This window comes from Pezoporus wallicus, unplaced genomic scaffold, assembly GCF_028554395.1.
Source record: "Pezoporus wallicus isolate ANWC-B61680 ecotype Strahan unplaced genomic scaffold, APGP_CSIRO_Pwel_v1 scaffold_13239, whole genome shotgun sequence".
Taxonomy (NCBI): domain Eukaryota; kingdom Metazoa; phylum Chordata; class Aves; order Psittaciformes; family Psittacidae; genus Pezoporus; species Pezoporus wallicus.
Genome location: NW_026642052.1, coordinates 3,047,922 through 3,068,048, shown reverse-complemented (window position 1 = coordinate 3,068,048; position 20,127 = coordinate 3,047,922). Strand labels below are relative to the sequence as shown.

Genomic DNA, 20,127 nt, shown 5'->3' with positions numbered 1-20,127 from the left:
ATGTATACATGAAGGACTGTAGCTGGAAAGGAGTAAAAGGTGTGTCTTGTTGAAAAGAGGTCAAGGAAGAGATAAGCCAAAAGTGTTACTGAGTACTTTTGTTCTGGATGCATGGCATCCATGCAGCTGAAAGCTAAATTCCCATTTGTGCTGTTTTGATTTACAATAAGGTCTATACACATATAAAATATGGCTAGTAATGGTCGCCTGGTGAATCTCTTGGCTCCAAACCAGGATCAGCTGTACCCCAGCCATTCTTGACAAAGCCTTGTTCTACTGGTCCTTAAAAACATACATAGGGATCTTCAGTCACCAGAGACATTCTCTTCCAAGTGCTGGCAATTCACCTTAGGGAACATTTCCTGGTACCTCACTTTAATAGTTCTTTCTGCATTTTGGACCCTTTACTTCTAGCCACATCCTCAGCTGACAAGAATGAGATCTTGCTGCTGTATTAGCTTGAATCTCAGATTTCACTTCTCTACCCCCAGAATCATCCCTAATGTCTGCATGATACCTTTGTGGTCTAGTCTGGAGAGACCTCCTCACCTCTGTAGACAGGGAAGACAGGTCATTGATAAAATGGTACCAGTGCCACATTTCTGTCTAAGGTATTTTACCCAGGAATATTTGTACATTGGTCTAATAGCTTCTGGTAGCTACTATTTTGGCTGGTACACTGGATATCTAGCAGCCAGTCGCAGTGTATGAGTTCTCCATGTTAAGCCTGGAAGACAATCCTGGCTTGAAAAGGAGAACACATCTTAGAGAAATCTGGTACTATAACCTGGAGGGGAAACATTCACAGCAGGTGAATTCTAGTTAGAATGTGTTTAGTATAAAGTGTTCTGACATGGGCTGCTTACTGATAGCAATTTGAGAAATGCATAATAAAAACAGCAGAGAGGCAAATCCAGTTCTCATATGGAACAATCATTGAGAAAGTTGTTCCCAATGCTTTTCTAGAACTAAAGAAGCATTCACAGATTCCTTCAGCAATAAAAAGTGCCTAGAAAGAAAGCTTAGGACCACAGTCCAGCCAAGGAGTGAACCATTGTATCACATGCATTTGACACAAGAAGCCTGTGGAGGTTTACAGATTGGGTGTATATTGATGATCCGGCTGCCGTTGAATACAGTAAAACAGAAGATGCTACATTGAAATTTTGAATGAGGAGAAGACTGGTTTTAAATATCTCATCCAGCATGGTTCCTTGAGGATTTGGAAGGAAGGGTATTCAGACAACATGGCAGATTCTGTACTGGTCAGTGCTACAGCTGTACTTGGTCTATAATCAGTACTCTTTGTCTATAACCAAGCTTTTTACACCTGGGTTTTGGAATAATTAACTCTGTTGACTTCAAAAGGGATAAGAATTTGATGGAATTTATTTTAAGCCAGCTGGATAGTGCCACATATTATTTAGTTTTGATTAGCTTAGTCAATGCACAGGACTAGTAAATGGTAAACATTACTATTAATCATGCAGCATTGCACTTACTGGCTCTCAGCATTCTGATCTTCAGCCAGAAGTGCAGGTGTGCAAATGAGGAATGTTGTGGCATTAAGAGCCAGACCTTCCTGCCTCTCACACCTGCATGTCTGGAAGCTAAACAGAGCCAACAAAAGCTCTTCTAAAATATTATTGTTCAAGGATTCCCTACCCAAACACTTGCGAGACATGCACACCTATATACACCTAGAAATACCTATATACAGATATAGATATACCTGTAAAAGAAGCAGATGCTATTCTGAGAAGCATAAAGCATGTGTATTGCACACAAGTTGATGTGACTCATGCTCATCAGAACAGCAGCTTTGTTGGAGATATTTGATTACCTGCAGAGTCTGGCCCTGGCTCAGTAGGCTGGTACATGATTATCTGAAAAGCCTCATTCTGCTCCCTGTGAAGTCAATGACAGTGTTCTCATCCTGCTGTGATTAGCAGGTCATCTCTTGGCAATATTTCATTATAGTTCATACATGAGCTTCCAATTAAAATCTTTGCAACTATCTTCTTTCTTGTTGGTTTGTTTTAAGGGAGACACTTAAACATTATCATCTGCCTTCTGTATTCTTTAGTTATCTTATTGTAGGCTCATGTTCTTTTTTAACACTCAAAATTACAGGGTCAAAATAACTACTGGAGTAAGTGGTTTGTTATTCTGCTGTTTCCAATGAAGTTTTAAATGCATAGTTTATAATCTGCATGGCAAAATTTGGCAAAATGCAAAATCTGGTATTAATAATCTCAGTTTTTGTAAGAAAACCTACTTACGTTGAACACTGCAGTTTGCACTATATTTTTGAAGGTGTTAGTTCAGAATGAAATAGGAATTTGGTAAAGTGTATTTGTGAAAGGAATCAATCACACAGGAGATTATATTCCCTGAAAGTTGCACAGACCCTCAGGAAAACTCTGCTGTTGAAAAGTGAGGTCCTCTTGTACAGGATACACAGATGCCCAATATGTATCTTCTGGAGGTCAAGGAGGAGATGAGAAGGTCAAAAATAGTATGGAAGATTCATAATCCATAAACATTTTATGAAGTTAGATCCTGACTTGCCCCTTCAGGGAGCTCCGTAAGGAAAAGCAAGTGTGGGTGAGAACCTCTTCCTGGTGTGCAGTGAGACAAGTGATTCAGGAAGGAGTTAGTGCAGTTACTGCTAGAGTTTCAGCTGTGGCAGCACAGCAACCATAGTAAGGTAGCTGGGGAAGGCATGACTGAGCTTATTTAGAGGTAGCTTGGTTATCTCTCTCTTTAACAGTAGATGGGAATCTGGCTTAATATGTAAAACTTGGAGAAACCACAATTACAAAATGATGATGGTGAATATTGGCAGAGCTATTTAAAGTGACTAAATATCATGAAGGGAAAAGAGCTTTTTGGAGAGATTGAAAGGATATCTAACTAACTGGAAATGATGGAACTGATTCAAAGCAGAACTGTTAGGAAATGTATCTCATTTACATTGTGGCTCCAATGGAGTGGAATTTTCTTACACTTGATCTCGTTTAAGGCATACATCCACCTACAAAGATCACTGTAGGCTTGGTTTGCATGATAGTAAGCCTAAGGTTCAGAAACAATATCTATGGTAGGAGAAGAAATAAGTGAATGGCAGTAGCTGTTACAACATGATTAAATTTATGTATATGTCAGAGGTGGTTAACTTCTGAATGGTTATAGGCTAATTTTTATTCTCTGGTAGGTGTTTGGTGGCCAGAACTAGCATTTGTATTTCAGTGGCATTGCATGACCTGTTCTAGAGTAGCATCCTCTGTATAACACACTGAAATGCCCTTTAATTTGGTCTGTTGAGCTAATGGCATTCCTAGAATGCAAGTACCTCTGAGTTTTCAACTCTGAAAGACTACAAACCTCAGATTACTAAGTGGCCACTCCTGTGGCTGTGCTGCAAATGGGTTTCCAACCTAGGTTAGGGTCACAGCATGAGTAAAACTTTTGGGTAAACTGGGAATAGAAAGTCCAGATGACATATGTGACAGTTTACACTGGGGCATCATTGGTACAGGAAATACTACTACAAAGTCAGTTCTTCTCCTTTGAAATGCTAATGCTTAGGGAATGCAATGGACATGAAGTCAGTATTTTCTTCATATTTAACCCTTTTAAAAATGCACAAAAATGTTGTGTTTCAAGGGATGCAAAGATTCCTAGTGAAATCAGTGGATCTACTTGCATGACTTCAATTGAATGCATGCTCGAGGTGTCTGCTGATTTGTGAGCCTTGGCACAGGACCTTCCTTCATTGCTCCTGTTTGTCATCACAAAGTCAGTAATGTATTCAACATATTTTCCATAATTCATAACCCAGCAGTGACAAGCACTGTATCAAATGCTGCTGTAGTGACTGACTGAACTAGTGAAGTCCAGGGGCCATGTGCAATATTCCACCACTTGACAAAGAATTAGACTGGTTTTGGGGGGTGGGAGGAGACTCAGCCAATATAAGAAAAGATTAAGTACACACCTGACTGTAGTAGTTTAATCCCAGCCAGCACCTGACTGCCATTCAGCTGCTCACTTACTACCCAACCCTTGGTGGGTTGGGGGGAAGAATCAGAAAGAGGTAAAACTGCTGAGCTAAGTACAGTTTAATACTTGAAATAAAGTAAAATATAATAATGATAATAATAATAATATGAAATTAAAAGAGAGACAGGAATAAACCCCAAGAAAAGACAAGTGATGCACAACACAATTGCTCACCACCCGCTGACCGATACACAGCCTGACCTGAGCAGCAATTGGTCCCTTCCAGGTAACTCCCCCCAGCTTATATACTGGGCATGAGGTGCTGTGGTATGGAATAACCCTTTGGCTAGTTTGGGTCAGGTGTCCTGTCTCTGTTCCCTCCTGGCTTCTTGTGCCCCTCCTCACTGGCAGATCATGAGACTGAAAAGTCCTTGATCAGTGTAAGCATTACTGAGCAACAATTAAAACACAGGTGTGTTAGCAGACTCATTTCCAGACTAAATCCAAACCACAGCACCGTACTAGCTACTAGGAAGAAAATTAACTTTATCCCAGGCAAAACCAGGACACCACATTAGTACTGATACCCCTAGGAATAACTAATAATACAGACAGCTAAGGTAAAAAACCTAGAAAATTAATATGCTTTGAAAATAAAGTAGTAGAAATAAAATGAGTATGAGAAAAATTGTGTATCCAACCAGCTACAACTGAATATCTTCACTAATGTATTTTCTGCTGACAACAAAGACCCCATGAGAAGTCTTTGCTTTTTTTTTTTCTTCCCCAAACAGAAGATTTGTGTCCTACGATGCAGTTCTGTGCAGGCTAAAACTACAACAGTACTGCTGGAAAATTGCAGGAACAATGATTTATTCCTGAAGTTGAAAGCTGAACCAGGAAAAACACATAAACACTGCACTATAGGCACAAAGGGTGATTATTTTTGCCACATGAAACAGCTTTAAAATTCATGAGAAAAAAGTAATTTTTGACAGTATGGTATAGGTGGTTTAGATCTTAAGAAAATAGCTATGGCTGGTATGTTTGCTTTTCAGACTGCTGTCTTTGCTGTACCATTCAGGTATTTTTAATGACTTTTCTTGAATAAGACTTAGAGTAGTTATGTTTATTGATGGATGAATTTCTATGATTACAGCAGACTAAAATTGCAGAACCTTTACAATAGCAGAAACAAATCTGCGGCCTTATTGTATTTTTCTTGAGTGAGTTGTTGTGGGAGAAAACATCTGATCTATTTGATTTTTTCTTTTTCTCCTGGTTGTATTTAAGTATTTTGGTGGATAAATGTACTGCTTTTCTTGGTGCTACTCTCTGAAACATAGAATCATAGAATGGTTTGGGTTGGACAGGACCTTAAGATCATCCAGTTCCAACCCCCTTGCCAGGGGCAGGGATGCCTCACACTAAACCGTTGTTGCCCAAGGCTCTGTCCAACCTGGCCTTGAACACTGGGAGGGATGGAGCGTTTACCACTTCTTTGGGCAGCCTGTTCCAGTGTCTCACCACCCTCACAGTAAAGAACTTCTTCTTTATATCCAACCTGAACTTACCCTGTTTAAGTTTAAACCCATTACCCCCTGTCTATCGCTAGTCCCTAATGAAGAGTCCCTCTCCAGCATCCTTGTAGGCCTCCTTCAGATATTGGAAGGCTGCTGTGAGTTCACCATTGTATATGAAATTAGAGTGAAATATGAGAAGTGAGCAGTAGCTTTGTTACTAAAATAGTAAGTCATGCTCTGGTTCTTTGTCAAATTTTACATTTTGGGTGATGTAAATTCATATTTTATATGCTCTTTCATTAGCCCTAAGCCAGTTTGTTTTGTTAGCTGGTTCTAAGGTCCACCTTTCCCAGATTTCTGGTTCCAGCTTTTGTAGATCAGGGATACAGAATTACCAACCAATGATGTGAAAATAAGTAATAATCTAATTAAGGTTCTCTTTTCTTTAAAAATGATTTCCCAAGTATCATTTCAAAACCAGAAGAAATCAGATTAGGTCCTGTAATCTTATAACCACCAAAAGCTTTTGCAAGTTTAGTCAGGCAGGAAAAGATGGTGAGAAATCTATGGGGCCTAGAGGGATGCCAGAGAGGGACTCTTCGTCAGGGACGGTAGCGATAGGACAAGGGGTAATGGGTTTAAACTTAAACAGGGTAAGTTCAGGTTGGATATAAGGAAGAAGTTCTTTACTGTGAGGGTGGTGAGACACTGGAACAGGCTGCCCAAAGAAGTGGTAAACACTCCATCCCTGGCAGTGTTCAAGGCCAGGTTGTACAGAGCCTTGGGCGACAATGGTTTAGTGTGAGGCATCCCTGCCCATGACAAGGGGTTGGAGCTAAATGATCTGAAGGTCCTTTGCAACCCAAACCTTTCTGTGATTGTATGATTCTATGAAAATCTGCCACAGCACTGCAAAAGGAAAACTAAAATGTTGAAAAATCATGAGAATGTCTTATAGAATAAGACCTTACAGTTAAATTCTTGATTCCATTTTCTTTGTCTTCCAATATCTTGAGCCTAGAGGATTAATTTATTTTGTCTTTTGGTCTTTCTTTGAAAACATGAGGACTAACACACTCTAAATGCCAACACTGAGATTTTTATACATTTTCTGATACTTACAGCTGGAGTTCTAAAAAAATATTGTGAATCTATAAACTGCTGTATAAGCTTTATATATTGTTTCCTACTGACACGCATTTGCTCTGATGTACCTCTCACACAGAACTTATTCCCAGTTTCCAAGTGAATGATACAGCAGGAATGGAAAAAGACAGAAGTTTCCCAGACTTCCCTGCTTTTTGCTAATCCTGAAGAAAATTGAAACAGCCGCTCATGCCAGATTCCTAAAGGCAAATTCATTTTCTAAAGTGTTTGGGGTCTTGGCTCCAATTGATCTTTGTGGAAGTTAGGAGCCAAGAGCACTGAAAATGCCTACCTGCATCTTTACAGATTGAGGCTCTTTCAAGATTCTGGATGAAAGGGAACTTCAGGCTGGCATTGTTTGGGATTGGAGAGAAAATATTGCATAGGAAAGAAAAAAAGATAAGAGAAAAAGTGCTTTTGTTTTGGATATTTTTTCATCCTGCATGTTTGTAAGAGGTACTGATAATGGACTTCAGAGAGGCTGAGAGGCTGTGCAAAACAGTTTGATATTTATCCACCAGTTTGTTTATTTCAACTTAGTGAGGTCATCCTGTATTCATAGGACAATACTAAAAGGTACCTTTTCTTTGGGGAAAGTGGTATCTTGTGTTGATACAAGTAACCTGGTTTAGTGCATAAAGTAAGACTTTAAGATGTTGCAGAATGTGGGTGGTATTCTTGTTTTGCTAGCTCAAATGCAGAGCCAAGAATGATTTAAAGGAAATTGATGTTTAAATGTAGAAATAGAATTGATACGGGGAGCCTTAGAAGCGTGAAGTCCTTTGCAAGTCCTTCAGCTTGTGATTCCAAAGCCCTCCAGCCTTTTACTTACACAAAACATCTGCCTTCAGCTGTTCCATTTTTCCAGGAACAATAGCTTGGAGAGGAATTGGCACCAGTTTTCTTTCATGTTTCTATTAGTTTAATTTTCACTATTGCCCATATGGCTTTGAAAACTGGCTTCTCCAAAATGTGTGCTGGTCAGGTTCCCTGGTATCTGATAGCACACATGTTTTCACAGTGCTTCCTTTTTTGGGGGGGGAAGGGGAGGAAGACTTTACCTTTATCTGTTCATCTAGACCATGTAAATCTATATTGGAAAGAAACAAGGGGGAAAAATGACATGAAAAGGAATAAGCCAGCTCAGAAAAAAGTACTACCTAAACAAAATTCAGGCGCTGTTCTACTAATTATTTAAAGTGGCTTCTCCTGAAGGTTTTTCATTTAAGTAAATCTATTTCACAGATTGAAATAGCATGACCTTCTGTGATGTTTTAGTTGAGTATGTCTTCTACACAAAACCCTCTCATTTTTGCTGGTTTGGCTTTGCACCAGCCATTGCAGTATCTGCAAACCTCAGCCATGAGACAAAATTCAGCAAACTCCCTATAAAACTTACAGCAACACCCTACCCCATCCTTTGCCATAGGCACACAAGACCATAAAGTTAATACCCAGTCCCACACAAACGTAAGCTGACATGCTTGCAATAGAAAGGATTTGCTCTCCTGGTCAAAACCTATGAATTGGAGACTACTCACATCTGCATTCCCTGCTAAGCTCTTTCCATGAAGAATCTGAGAGGGTTGACGTAGCTGTAAACATGTCACTCTGACTTCCCACTAAACGTTTACCAGATGGGAATGTCTCCTCTTAGAGAAATGGTGCCTTCCGGGACCCCTTGCAAAAGACTAGAAGACTGATTTAGAATGGTTTGGTTTTAGTTGAACTTAACATTGATTTATTTTTCTGCTACCATTTTCTCAGAAATGCATCCATATTAGCAAAGTGATGAATAAAATGACACTGGTAAAAATCCTGGTAAGGTTAGATCAGAATGTGAGTTGTTGGCAATGTTGGCAAGACATAAACAGTGTTCGAAATAAAAGGAACTGTATTCCTGTACCTACATGAAGCTGACTGTAAACTTGAGAATTACATCCCTCACGCCACATTTCACTTACTTAAATACCCATTTTTTTTACCCAGCCTTCCAGATTTTCTCAAATAAACTTCTTGAAATCTTAGGACAGCAAAAGCAGGAGTGCAAAGCTGTTCTGTGAAAAACAAATTCCCAGTCTGCCTTAGCCACATGAAAGAAAAAGCTCTTGTTCTGTTGTGAGCTCTTAAGGTGTAGACAATTAATCCAACTCTCTCAGGTTTTCAGAACTCTCCTTATTAATTGTTGGTGAGAAATTATGAAGGCTGAAGACAGATAATCTTACAATAGCCTAAAGACACAACGTTATGCCTCACCATATGTTTTCCATTCAGACTAAGCCACTCTTTCAGGCTCTGTGGCATAACAAATCTATACAGGTTAGTTGTGGGGCTTTTTTTCCTGGTTGATGGAAGATCAAACTTGAGGGGCTCAAGGCAGCCTGTATTCATTGTCAGCCTCTTTTGTAAGTGAAAGTAATTTTACAAGTTTGTTTCTGTTGCATTTTGTGAGCTAGAACTAGAGAAAGTTACAGTAAGTATTTACCTACTTACTAGGAAAAGTCCTGCATGGTGCTGAGTTGTCCAGTTGCTTTCACTGAATGAGATGAAAGCCAATGGTGCTCAAAGGATGAGGTTTCTAGACAACCTTAGTAACCTGTTGTTTATGGGCTATTTGCCTATATAACCTATAAACTATATAACCTATATAAGCACCTATAATGGGTGGTTGTGCCATTTTTTTTCCTGCATACATGCTTTCTGGTAACTTATACCGATAAAACTAGAAGTTATTTATTCCCTCAAATTTACAGCTCTTCCAATGTTTTTCTCATAGGTGTATGTCAGTTAGTGTACTCATACCTGAACACAGCTCTCCCTAATAATCAGAGATAATACACTATATTCAAATCCACTGTCTTTTCTATTGTTCACATTTGAACAGGATAATCGAACATGTACTTTGTCTCTTAGTCAGTCCTTCCTAGAACAAAAGCAGCTACTCACTTTTCTTCAGAACTGCCCACAGAAGTAGAGGCTGTTTTTTCTAGTGACAAGTACTGCTTCCTATTTATTGCTGCTTTCTTCTGTGAGCATCTGGGCTAGCTGCTGACAGCAATGTATCAGTGAATTAATGCGAACAAAACAATCTGACATCTGCTTGATTTTTTTATTCTCTCAAATGGAACAGCGATTGCGAAGAGTTTTAATACATCTACATTTGTTGGCTATGGAAAGATATATCTTTTTTTTTTTTGTAGTTGTAGTAATACAAATAGAAATTAGTTTGGACCCTGAGAGGCCTTGTTAAATAAAACCTCTGCTGATTGGCATGAGAGACATCAGGGTATTTCGCATGTACAATAATTTACATGTAACACAGAAGAAAGCTTTTTTTTTGTTAATTGTGTTGCCATTTATTAATTGTTAGCTTAGGCTATGGTCAGAGGGACTAAAAAGGCTGGTTTGGAGTCAGGCATTTTGATAAGACATATCAGATTAAATTATTCAGAAATAACTAATAATAACAACTAATAAGCTGTTCAGCTATAGTGTAGCCAGCAGGGGCAGGGCTGTGATCATCCCCCTGTACTGGGCACTGGTGAGGCCACACCTTGAATCCTCTGTTCAGTTCTGGGTCCCTCATTACAAGAAAAACACTGAGGTGCTGGAGTGGGTCCAGAGAAGTGCAACGGAGCTGGTGGAGGGTCTGAAGAATACATCTTATGAGGAGCAGCTGAGGGACCTGGGGTTGTTTAGTCTGGAGAAGAGAAGGCTCAGTGGGGTCCTGATCGCTCTCTACAACTGCCTGAAAGGAGGTAGTGAGGTGGGGGTCAGTCTCTTCTTCCAAGAAGCAAGTGATAAGACAAGAGGAAATGGCCTCAAAATGTGCCAGGGGAGGTTTAGACTGGATATTAGGAAAAATGTCTTCACTGAGAGGGTGGTCAGGCATTGGAACAGGCTGCCCAGGGCAGTGGTGGCGGCATCACCATCCCTGGAAGAGCTCAAAAACTGTGTAGACAAGGCCTCAGTGATAGCTTTAGTGGTGGTCTTGGGAGTCCTGGGGTAATGGTTGGACTTGATGATCTTAAAGGTCTTTTCCAGTCTGGTTGAGTCTGTTCTGTTCTGATTCTAAGTTGCTCTTGTGTGAACATTTTGCTGAAAACTGCATGTCACTGTGCTCTTCATGATGTTGTTAACATAAGCATAATGTAAATGGAAATTGGTTTGTATCTAATTAATAAAATAAGGTATGCTAAATACATTTTGATATACTGATTTAAATCAACCTTAAAAAGAGGTAAACAATCAATAAGGAGCATGCTTAAGTGGGTTCTGTGATCTTCTACCATATTGCACATCTTCAGTCATCTTGCATTACCAACCTAAGGCGGCTGTGTGAGACATGTAACAAATTAGTATCAATATCTTTATTTGCAAGTACCTCTTAGGGCCAGTAGCAAAAGGAGTATTAGCATTGCCTCTTGGTTTCTGCTCAAGCAGAACTTGCAGCTTTCTGTAATACTTTCAGTGTTTGATCAGAAATGAGCATGGTAAAATTAAGGTGCATTAACTGAAGCCTTTTTAATCTCAATCTAATCTGACAGTCAATAAAAATGGGGTAGAAGTTATTAGTATATCACTAATAATTCTGCCATTAACAGGCAGAAACTTGCCTTGGATTTACAACACGCATTCATTTTCAAGTTTACTTCTGGGACTAGAGGAGCTCAGAGGTATTTGATACTAGGTTATTTGGCTTTTTGTCTGCTCATATGTACTTGCTGAGCCAGAGTTTATAGGAAACATAAAAGGTGACAGAAATTTAGGGAAGCCTCTGTTTCAGCAATCCTTAAACTAAGTTTTTGGCAAGCCTTAAAAAGTTTCATTCAAACAAGCTTTGAAACTGGGAAAGCCCTTTGCTTCTCAGAGTCATCTCTTACATTGCTCAGCTTGCTTGGGTTTTCTAGACCAAATTACACTAGATGGTCTGTAAATCAGCTTTCTTCCTTTAGTAACACACTTGATGTTAACAAGCCTAGAAAAATCAGTAGCAGTTCTTTTCTGTTTGCATTTCAGCTGGAATAGTCACAACAGAATTAGAAGTAATTAAATATTCTGGTCATGCTTTGGACTAGAAGTATGTTATTTTGATTGTCCTTTGCATAACCAAATGTTTCCATGAGGCTGGATCAACCTTTGTTCTCTCTTTTTCTACAGAGCCTACCTAACACAATTGGACCTTGACCTGTGATGATCTGCTCAACACTCATATTTTGAAACTACACTGTCATTAAGCATACACGATAGTGATACAATGCAATACAGCTATTATTTCTACCATCTCCCTATTCTAGAGCTACAACATTGTATTAGATATAATAAATATGCGTTGTTATTTATTTGATTCACAATTCTGTAAGTGTGTATTCATCTGTTTGATGTAAAACTGGCTTCAACAACCACTGAAGAAGTGGCCAGGTAAAAGCCTTTCACTTAGTGGCAGAGCCAAGAGATGGGGCAATATTTTCGTAGCATTGCCCATCCATCTGTCTTGGTTATGATTATCTCTAAAGGAGGGAAAATAGAGAAGTTACTTTTGGTTCCATTTAATCCTTGACCTCTTAAGAGCCTGATACTAAGGGATTCAATTAGCGACAAGCACAGTGGTAGGTTGAGTGATTCATTCCCATCTACTCAGGTCTTGCAATTCACACAGAGAAATAAGAATTACATCCATTTCTCTCTGCCTTAGCATCCTTCCGGTGAGATTTTTAATTGACTTGCCTAAGAATAAAAAGGCCTGTGCAATTATTCTTTGTCAGTGAGCAATCAGTTGGGCTGGGTGTTTGTCCATCCACCTTGGTTAACATCTTCTGAACCTGTAAGACAATGTCAACTAAATTGGCAAATGGGGAGGTCACAAAAATAAATGGCAAGTTTTGTGAGTGGGCAGACAAGGAGGACTTTGTTAATGGATTTTTTAGGTTCCTGTGAAGATACATGGAAAAGATATTCTGAAAGTGGGACAAGACTGAAGCAGACTTTGTGGTTGACAATAAGATGCAAGGCTGGAGGAAACTAGACTTCATTAGTTCTAGAGTTACTTCTTGCTTTCTTTCTCTTTTTAAGCCTCATCATAAGAAATATCAGTTACTGACAGATATAAAGAGTCAGATTGTTAGGAATGTGGATGTTATCATCTCTTTTCTTAGCTGCTGCTCACTGGGAGCCCTGCCTGTTGAAAACAGTGGTGAATGCAAAATTGGTAAGTATGACAAAGTCAAACTGTATTCATTCAAGTGAAGCATGCAGATTTGTATGCCAGTTTTAACACATAGGGACTTGGGCCATTCCATCTATTCTTATGGAATATGTTGAGTAATCTTCACAGAACAGGCCATGATGTTGGAATAAAAACTATTGAATTCCTAATAATGGATAAATCACCCCTTCTCACTGGTTGATATTATTGTGGTCTGTCAGTGTTTGCTTAACAATTCAGCATTTTTTCCCTTGTTCCTTTTTGTGCAGAGATGCCAAAGATGGAAGATGACTCACTCAACATGCAAGAGTTACCCCAGCAGGAATCACTTCCCACTCATGTGTCTTCTGTGAGCAGTTGAATCACTGCCCAATTTCTGTGCCCCTGAAGAACATGTCCAAACAGCAATGATTCAAACAAGTGTTTGACCACCAGCTGTCACTGAGACCAGTTTGTGAGAGACAAGAGGGTTTTGTCTGGAAAACTAACTTTTTGACCACTTAAAACCAGGTGGTTTTCCCCTTACAAAGGGTAGTGTTTCAGAGGGTAAGACACTGTGAGGAAACTAACTGCAGGCAAAGATCATTCTCATCTCATGCTCATGTTTCATTTCAGCTTCTGGTGGCCTGGGGCAGGCAGTGCTGCCTGCCCATGTTCCTGCTGGCTGCTGGGCTCGGGCTGGCAGGGTTTTGGGCCGAATCTCCACAACTGGCAGCTATAGATTCCCAGAGGAGGCATCATTTCATCTGTTAATTCAGAACCTGTGCTGGAGGAATGAGGAGGAAGGCTGTGCAGAGGCAGTTCTGAAGTTATGGGGCTGCACTTGGAACTCTGAAAGAGGACTTTGTTGGGAGCTGAGGGAAAAAAAGTGGGATTTTTTTTTTTCTTAATTATTTTTATGTTTAATCTTTATTCCTTTTGAAATGAGCAAGTCATCTTTAATTTGAAACTGCCCTATAGCTTGAGCCACGACAGTAACAATAGGGCAGGTTTCCATAGATCTCCTCGCACTGAAGGTGTACAGCTGAGATGTAATCATATAGCTTGTTCAAAGTTGGTTTTACCTGAATTTGGGATGACCAGGTTACTTGAGGTCATTATGGCAGTCATCACAGGCCTGTAAATGGTAGAGTTAAACCTGTGGATACTATTTTTTTCTATTAATCTTCCTAGAAAAAGCCTTTGTAATCCTAATTTTCTAGGCCATTAGGGTAAAGGCAGATTACAACTAAAGCTGGTTTACTAACTTCACTCACATTGGTTTTACGCAGTACAGATCTCTCCTGTTAGGTGTCACCAAACTCGTCTGCCAGCAGCTGGAGTCATTACTTCCCTCAGTGGTCTTCAAAATGTATTTTCTGACATTCAGGCCTGAGCAACTTTATGTTACTGTCAAGTCAGATACAGCTTCAGAGCTGGCCCTGGACTGTGCAGCAGGCTGGAGCAGGAATGCTCCGGAGATCCCTGCCAACCTCAGTTACCCTGCGATTCTAACTTGCTCCCTCTCACAGCACCAGACCGCCTCACAAGCCCCAGTCGCTTCACAGTTACACAGCACACTGCGGTGGAGCAGGAAGAGCACCCCATCCATGATGCCTAAAGCTTTGTCCACCACTTCACCTGCTGCTCTGGGTTCCTGCACACTGCACTGACCCTGCATTGCCCCTCCTGGCCGTGACCACAGACGCTGCTCTGAGCAATGCCTCCATGGACCACTCACAAGTTTCAAGTCCCAGGTACCCGCAGCGGTCGACGCTGGGTTAGCAGTTGGCTCTGAAATACGCAGTGGGGAGCCTGCTTCCTCCCAGGAGCGGAGGGGCAGAGGGGCCGGCCGGGCTCCCAGGCTCCACGGAAACACTTCCCCCGTTAATCACACGAACCATATTTCTGCACCTGCTTCATTCGTTCCTCGGCTTCTAACTGCGCCTTACAGACCCGCTCTGACTTTACCACTGCAGCCTCCTGGGACTGCCGGCTACGCCATGGCCATCTCCTGTGCCCGCAGGGGCCGCGACCCTCGGCCTGGAGCGCGGCCGCCCCGAGCGGCTCCGTGGGTTTTACCCGGAGCGCTCAGGAGAACCCTTTCCGCGCAGCGCAGCGAGAAACTTCTCAAGCGCCCCGCTCTGCCGGCGCCCGTTCCCGCCGCGCCGGGACGGCTCCGCCACCGCCGCCGCCGCCCCCCGGTGTCGGCCCGTGAGTACCAGACCCACCGCATCCCGCGCCCCGCCGCCGCACGGTGTTTCCGCGCGGGCCAGCAGATGGCGGCGCCGCCCCGGCTGGGCGCAGCCCCGCGCACGCCGCTGCCGCGCTCCGGTTACAGCCCTCCCCCGCGCCCGCCCTCCGCGCGGGGTGTCCCTCCGCCACCTCCCCGCTGTCACTGCCGCTCCGCACAGCCACCATGGCGTGCGGCGGGACACGCGTGTGCGCTGCCGGGGCTGCGCGCCTGCCTCTCCTCATGCTGCTGCTGCTGCTGCTCGGCGCCGCTGCCGCGCCGCGCTCCGCGGATCCCTGCGGCCCCCCGCGCCCCGCCGGAGTGCTGACCCGCGGGGCGCGCAGCCTGCCAGAGCCAAGGCTGGGTGGTGGGGCGGTGGCGGCAGGGGACAGCCGCTCCAAGAGAGCATCCTCGGCGGCGGGCCGGGAGCAGGTCTCCCTCATCAGCACCTCCTTCGTGCTGAAAGGGGACGCGTCTCACAACCAGGCGATGGTGCACTGGACGGGAGAGAACAGCAGCGTGAGTGCGAGGGGCGGTGCGGGCGGGCTGGGGGGGTCCCTACTGTACCGCTGCCCGTACCCCTGCCCCTACCCTGCCCTTACTATTGCTTTGCACCCCCAACTCGCGGGGCGCACCCTGCCTCTGCCGCCTGCGCACCGCCACGCTCGGTGCGGCCGGAGCGCGCTGCTCCCGCCTCCCGACCCGGGGCGAGGGGATCCCCGCGGGCCGCGCTCGGGGCGAGCAGCGTCCGGTGAGGTGCCGGCGGGAGGCGAGGAGCCGCCGGGGTCGGTTCGGCGTCGCTCACCCTCCGTTTGGAAAGTTTGAAAAGTTTGCGGGCGCGCATCTTGCGGAGGGGCCGGGTGCGCGGTGCGCGCCGCGCTGCGAGGAGGAGGACGAGGGGGGCGAGGAGGAAGGCTTGGCTCCGGCGCGGCGAGGCGGTGTCCGTGCGTACCCCCGGGGCTGTGCAGGGAGGAGGGGGGCGAGCTGCGACGGGGGATCAGCTCCTCCAGCCCCGCGTGAAGTCACAGGTTAAACTGTCGAGGTTTAGTCGATTCACCTCGATCCGCTCAGCCCCGTGTCATCTCCTCCGCGCCGCGCTCCGCTCCGCAAGCGCCCGGTGGGGAGAAAACCCCAAACCAACCTCAGGATCAAATAAAGCGCAGCCCCAGACTTGAGGTGGAGGTGAGCGGCAGGAGCGGGCGAGCAGCGCTGCCCGCGGAGTTTCCGCACGGCGCGGACGGTGCGCGGAGGTGGGGCTGGGTCCGGACACTGGGTCCGGAGCAGCAGCAGCGCTGCGAGGCGTTTTACAGCCTCTTCGATGGATGAGAATCGCTCCTGCGAGCAGTGTTACTGAGCATCCGTGGTCACAACTCGCAGTTGAAGCAGCGTGCCTTTATTACTCAATTACCCATTTTAGACAGCAGCGTTCATGGTGAGCACCTATAATCTGTGTATAACCCACTTTCCGTATCAGCTAGTCTTCATTTCTTAATATATTGAGCCATTACTGGTTGTGTATTTACACAGGCAGTTTCAGGGATTTGCTGCTTCTAATTTAGCCTTCACTGAAACATTATATCGTAACAGTGGGTGTCATAGGTAAATCTTACATAGCACCTTGCACGTGCTATGTAACTTCACAGACAAGAAAATATCGTTATGAAGGCTCAAGATCAACTTTCTCCAGGAGGATTTTAGTGTTTCTGGAACACTCCCGAGTGTTTTTACTACAGTTCAGCTAAGCTCCGACTCTGCTTGAACTTCGTGAATTTAGCATAAAGTTTACTTAAACTTGGCTCAGTTCAGGGAGCTTGCATTACACTTCTCATATGTATGTGAATGATTGCCCTTTCTCTAGGATCTCCCGGCCTGGCTTCTGCCTGTTTGCTTCGGAGTCGACCCAGACATGGAGCCTCTGAGGCTCTGGTGGTGAGGGTGCAGGGATTCCCTTGATCATGCTGAGTGCTTGCATTAGTGCTCTTGTGTAATCAGGTGTCAGAGTTGGAGTCAGCATCATAAAGCTTGACACTTTCAAAGGCAGTTCTTGATTTGCTCAGGGAGGAAGCGTAAGATGATGGGCATTTTCTGTGAAAAGAAAATGTTGCAGACCAGCAGCATCAGCTATTCTGATTTTGTCCTTCCTCCATTTCTCTGCGGTTAGAATGCTGCTGGGTTTTGTGGACAGTGCTTGCAGACTGTTAGGACAACTTCCTCGAAGACTTCAGTACTAAAAAGTTGGCATAAGTTCATTTTTTAACATAAAAGCCAAGTAACAGCTTTCATGCAAAGCACTCAGCACTCCAAAAGGAATATAAGTAGAACCTTGCTAATCCACATTTATGACTAGTGGTCTCTCCTCGCCTCTCTGCAAAGATTTAATAACAGATGCTGCAGTCAGGGCTTGTATTGCTAAAATGTTGTTATTTCTTCACAGTGTGCTACAGTTCACTTAGGAGAATACTAGCAAGCAGTCTCTTCAAAAGCAAAGATAAACAGTGACTGTCAGAATGAATGGAAGTGGTTACAGTCTTTGCTGCAACTTAGTTCTTTTTTGTTTGCTTAGTTGCTATCTGCTACTTCAGTTTTGCAGGGTAATACTCTCATCCTGAATGCCTGCAGACCTTCTTGGAAGTATCTACACATTCAATGAAAGATACTTTTGCAGAGTTACGTTAAAAGTTACGTTGCTTCCTCTGCCTGCCATCAGGTGATTGCTGTCAAGCAAGACTGGATTTGAACCAGTGACCTGGTAATGAAAGACTCTTTGCTGCCTTACCCCAGATGACAGCAGCCAGTCTTTTGCGGTGGATGTTTTACAGTATGACTGTCAGCATTTTTCTGCACTTTCTTTTCTTGTTAGCCTTGCTCTATTGCATGCTTCCAGAAGAAGAGCTGATTTTAACAAAGGCTTCCAGAGAAAACTGATTTGTAAAGACAGTCTGTGGCATCTTTCTTTTTTTAGAAGGAGTGGAAGAACTACACTAAGCCCAATGGAAGCAGGATGGGCTTAAAGGGTTTGGAGAGAGTTTTGCTGCCTGTATGTATGTGAGATTAAAACAGTTGAAAATAAGTACCTGATCCAAAACTTATTTAAGGTAGTCTTGAGTGTTTCTTTATATAGATATGTATGTATTTGTTTATTTACTTATTTTACTCAGTGTTAATTGTTTGGAGGTAGAAACACTAAGATGCAGTGCTTCTCAAACCTGCCACCTTATGCTGTCTTCTTAAATCTCTGGTAACTCTTGCCTTCCTGTTGAAGGACATGGTTGAGCTGTGAAGTGCTATTCTGTCCCATGCATGCTGCAGGCAAGGGGGGGACTGTCATTCATAACAGTGGGGTTTTGGATCAGGCCCTACAAACCTCAGGAGGCACTAAGCAATCTTAAAGTGTCACCACACACGTTTGGCACCTCGTTGGAGGTACTCAGCACTTTGTAAACCAAGGAGCTAAACTAGTTCCTTTACCCTTTACAGATGCGTGGCTGAAAATTTGACAGTGATGAGCTCCAGATGACCATACATCCTCTTAAACACCTCGCCTAGTAAAATAAATGAAGAAGAAATATGCAGTAGGATTATTCCTTTGAGCTCTGTGATGGAGAGACAAATAACCATAAAAATGGAGAGGGCATCTGCTTCTGTGAGGGATGCTCACCTGCATGAGTAGCTCATTGGAAGTGCTATCATGGAGTAGTCATATGTGTGGATCAAGGGCAAATAAATTTGAAAGGGGCAGAGGTTAGGCTGAATGGGGCTTAAAAAAATTATTTACATCTTGTAAATCCTCCTGTGCCGCAGTAATAGGAGCGTGTGACTTTTTGGTTGCATGAGATGTCTTAAAAGAAATTAAGGAGACTAAATTATATTGATCCTCTCTCCTCCCCTTTCTGTTCTGTACTGACATGTGCTTTATTATCCTCTCATAATGTTTGTGAATTAGAGAAATAGTGGATTTAATAGCTCATCAGAGTATATGGTCACACTGATTGTAAAGTGAGCTGGAATAACTGGGAAAGATCACAGTAAACTTCCTTTGTCAAGAGGGAGCTCTACAGGGAGGCATGCAAATTGCTTCCTGTTTTGTGTCCTCATTACTTTTATTCTGTACTCTAATAACTATTTATAAATTCCACAAATGATAAGCATGTCCCTGACCTTTCCTAACAGTGGGATGCATAGTTAAAACCATCACTGGCAATGCAAGTCTCGCAAAGCTGGTCCATGTAACATCAGGAGTGTATCTGGTTACTGAACTCCTACAATTAGTATTTCTGCTCTCTGTCCCCTATGCCCACAGAAATCTGTTGTGCACTATTACTTTCAAACAAAGGCTCATGCAAGTGGAACTAATTTCCTTTCCAGTCTTAAAATGTAAACTGCAGACATGACAGGTGGGTGGTGCAGCACACCATTTACTCTGGGAAGGGCTCGTGATTGACATTTGTGTAACTGATAAATAACATGGAATTGTGCATCGGAATGTATACAGGTAACGTGCTTAAAGAATAGCCTCTTACTGTGTTAAGCTGAATACGCATGTTCCCAGATTTACTAAAAATACACCACCCTCTCTGATTTGGGGAAGAACAGTCAGTTGATGACAGCTTTTAAAAACCCTACTTTTCCTTAGAAGAGAATTTACAGTCATTCTAGGAGCTTTTTTTTTTTGTGCTAGGTAAACAACTTTCTTTGCAAAACTATATTCTTTTTGATCCTCCTGGAGAATTCCCATTGTGCATTAATACTGGCTGATTTAAAAAACAAAACTCAAAGCCAAAGCAGAGCTACGGGGAGGGTGAGACTCGTATTCACAATTGATTTTGATTCATGGGCTGCTCTTCATGCTGTGTGCAGACTGCTAAAGTGTTGTGAACAGGACTTTGGCCAACTAGTTCCAAGTCTGCTGTTTCATGGTGCCAGCATTTCCTTTTTTTGTTTATTGTCAAAATCCTCAGTCCATGCAGGCAGTTACTTGTTCAGTGAGTTGATGTTGTGATCCCTCATAAATGTCTGTCTCTTTGTTATGGAAAATG

General features: G+C 43.1%; 1 protein-coding gene and 2 long non-coding RNA genes across 8 annotated transcripts in view; all 3 read left to right on the top strand.

The window, feature by feature from the left end:
- LOC130608580 (uncharacterized) overlaps nt 1-11,897 on the top strand; it is a 48,653-nt gene extending 36,756 nt beyond the window's left edge. The window contains exon 6 of the long non-coding RNA XR_008974574.1: nt 11,835-11,897. This is a non-coding gene — a long non-coding RNA (uncharacterized LOC130608580). The remainder of the gene's footprint in view (nt 1-11,834) is intronic.
- An 854-nt stretch (nt 11,898-12,751) lies between these two features.
- Nucleotides 12,752-13,315, top strand: LOC130608579 (uncharacterized). The gene is made up of 2 exons (XR_008974572.1): nt 12,752-12,882; nt 13,149-13,315. It is a non-coding gene; the product is annotated as an uncharacterized LOC130608579 (long non-coding RNA).
- Nucleotides 13,316-15,257: 1,942 nt separating this feature from the next.
- The window catches only part of SORCS2 (sortilin related VPS10 domain containing receptor 2), a 549,260-nt gene continuing 544,390 nt past the window's right edge, over nt 15,258-20,127 (top strand). For all 6 annotated transcript variants that reach the window (XM_057426800.1, XM_057426798.1, XM_057426797.1 and 3 more), the window contains exon 1: nt 15,258-15,610. In XM_057426800.1, coding sequence (XP_057282783.1) covers nt 15,278-15,610 — 333 coding nt within the window. In that variant the 5' untranslated portion in view covers nt 15,258-15,277. The remainder of the gene's footprint in view (nt 15,611-20,127) is intronic.